General features: G+C 42.4%; 1 protein-coding gene across 1 annotated transcript; it reads right to left on the bottom strand.

Annotated features, from left to right (window-relative positions):
- Nucleotides 1-425: 425 nt before the first annotated feature.
- On the bottom strand, nt 426-2,065 carry LOC116025911 (protein transport protein Sec61 subunit alpha-like). The gene has a single exon (XM_031267288.1). The coding sequence runs from the start codon at nt 1,990-1,992 to the stop codon at nt 565-567; it is 1,428 nt and encodes a 475-aa protein (XP_031123148.1). The 5' UTR covers nt 1,993-2,065; the 3' UTR covers nt 426-564.
- Between the last annotated feature and the right edge of the window lie 376 nt (nt 2,066-2,441).

The raw sequence follows: 2,441 nt of genomic DNA, 5'->3' as shown, positions 1-2,441 counted from the left end.
AGAATTCGTTCATCGTAGCAACGGAACGGGTCCAGGAGGAACTCTTTGGGCTGCGAGCATTTCGATCTCCATCAGCTTAAAGAGAGGGGTGACCGAGTGTGACGCCCATGGCTAGCGACTTGGAAATATCGACTTTGTTGGTAGGCTGCAGAAGGGCGGCAATAGCCGAGATCGGGCGTATACGGGGGAGTGAAGCAGCTGGGCAGCGATGATAGAGGGTAGTCGGAAAGGCATATGGAGAGCATGCATGGTGGTGGCTGTTAGAATCCCACGTTGATAAAATAAGAGATGAAATATGGGTTTATAAGTCTATGGTTAGACTAGCTAATTGGTTGGATTTGATTTTTTAGTGTGGTTTGACTCATGTGTATTGTAGCCCAGTTCGATGGTCCACTTTGTGTTCTTGAGGGGGAGTTTTTTTTTTTTTGAAGAAAACTCTGTAAAATTATTGTTCTTTGAACATGTATTATCTTCTTGTCTAGGTTTAACATTGCAGGAAAGGGCAAGGGGCAAAAAGATGTTAGTAACAGAAACACTACAAATGTGGGATCATCTGTCTACAGCCTACAGTCCCAAGAAACCTAGTTCCCTGGCCTTCTCCTTCTCAAATGTCTCAAAATACTGGTATATGATTGTCACTGCAAGAAGAATTCCAGTTCCTGAACCTATGGCTCCCATCATGTCTGCCAACACCGTCAAAGCGCCAATGCACATTCCACCAAAAGCTGCTGCTGTAGGAATGTAACGGTTCAATTCCTTCTGCAGATTGGAATCACGGTGTCCTGGCATCACCATTTGTTGCTCCTTAAGCTGCTTGGCAACGTCTCTGGCTGAAGAGCCAGATACTTCAATCCATGTCTTTGAGAACAAAGCACAAGCTGAAAGCATGAACACAATGTAGAAAAGAGCATGGAATGGATTTGCCAACATATCTGCCAAGCTTGATGGTGCAGTAACATAGTAAGCAAGTCCACCAACAGGAACAGACTGGCCCGAGTATTCAGATTCCTTCCATGTGCCCAACAAATTGACAAAAATGTTCCCACTGTATTTCCTGTATAGCAACTGAGAAATGAAATAAAGGTTGGATACGTGGGCAGACTGAAGAATAATAGGCATGTTGGAGGTATAGAAGAGCTTTATTGGATAAGAGCCTTGCTGTCCACGAGCATTCTTTGATCTGACAGGGAGAACAACACGGAAGCCTTGGAAATAGATAACTATTAGGAAGATCAGCACTGTGGCAAGCAAATTTGTAACATTGGGAAGATTTTGTCGGTAGAAAGCCTCTCTAAGAGCACGGACTTTGTCTGTCCGAGCTATCAGTAGATGGAACAGAGCAATAATGGCACCTTCAAATTCAGCTCCACGTCCAGTATTGATGGTAGTGGGACTAAATGCTTTCCAGATAATGCTTTCACAGATGTTGGTAGCTATAAATAGGGAAATTCCTGAGCCAAGACCATATCCTTTCTGAAGGAGTTCATCTAAGCATATAACAATAATACCAGCAAAGCAAAGCTGAAGGATAATAAGAATAGCATTCCCAACGCCCAATTGATTGACACTGCCATACATCCCTGAAAGGACATAAGCTACTGCTTCTCCAACTGCAATCAGGATACCTAACAACTTTTGAGCACCATTTAAGAGTGCACGGTCCTCTCGGACATTGTTGTCCACTTCAATAATCTTTGAACCAGCCAATAGCTGCATCACCAGTCCAGAAGTGACAATTGGTATAATTCCCAATTCCATGACTGTACCGCGGTTTGATGGAAGAATTACACGCATCCAGTAGAAGGGATCAGCCCCAGTTGTAGAATGTATGCCATACAGAGGCAGCTGACTGCAGACCAGGAAGATGAAAAGAGATATAACAGTGTAAATGACCTTCTCTCTAAACGGAACCTTCCGGTCAGCACTCTGAACTTCAGGCAGAAATGAAAGAAATGGTTTGACAAGATGCAGTACTCTGAATCCTCCACCCATTTTCACAAGATCAACAAAATATATCCACGAGAAATGGAGATGAGGAGATCCGTAAGAACACGAAGAAAAATCTCTCCCACATTGATAAAATAAGAGATGAAATATGGGTTTATAAGTCTATGGGTTAGACTAACTAATCGGTTGGATTTAATCTTTTAGTGTGGTTTGACTCATGTGTATTGTAGCCTAGTTCAAGAGTTAAACGTGGCCGATCTAAGGCACGGACGGAAGATATAAAGAATGCATTTTGTTATTATGAGATATGGGACCGTATAAAGAATGCATTTTGTTATTATGAGATATGGGACCGGCCGATCTAACGCACGGACGGAAGACGCCGTTGTATAAAGAACGCATTTTGTTATTATGAGATATGGGACGCATAAAATATATAAAATAAAAGCACCAATGATGGAGAAAATTAATCCGGGTATGTAATTATGTATGGA

Source organism: Ipomoea triloba, chromosome 7 (genome assembly GCF_003576645.1).
Source record: "Ipomoea triloba cultivar NCNSP0323 chromosome 7, ASM357664v1".
In the NCBI taxonomy this organism is placed as follows: domain Eukaryota; kingdom Viridiplantae; phylum Streptophyta; class Magnoliopsida; order Solanales; family Convolvulaceae; genus Ipomoea; species Ipomoea triloba.
This window is presented reverse-complemented; position numbering and strand designations above follow the sequence as displayed.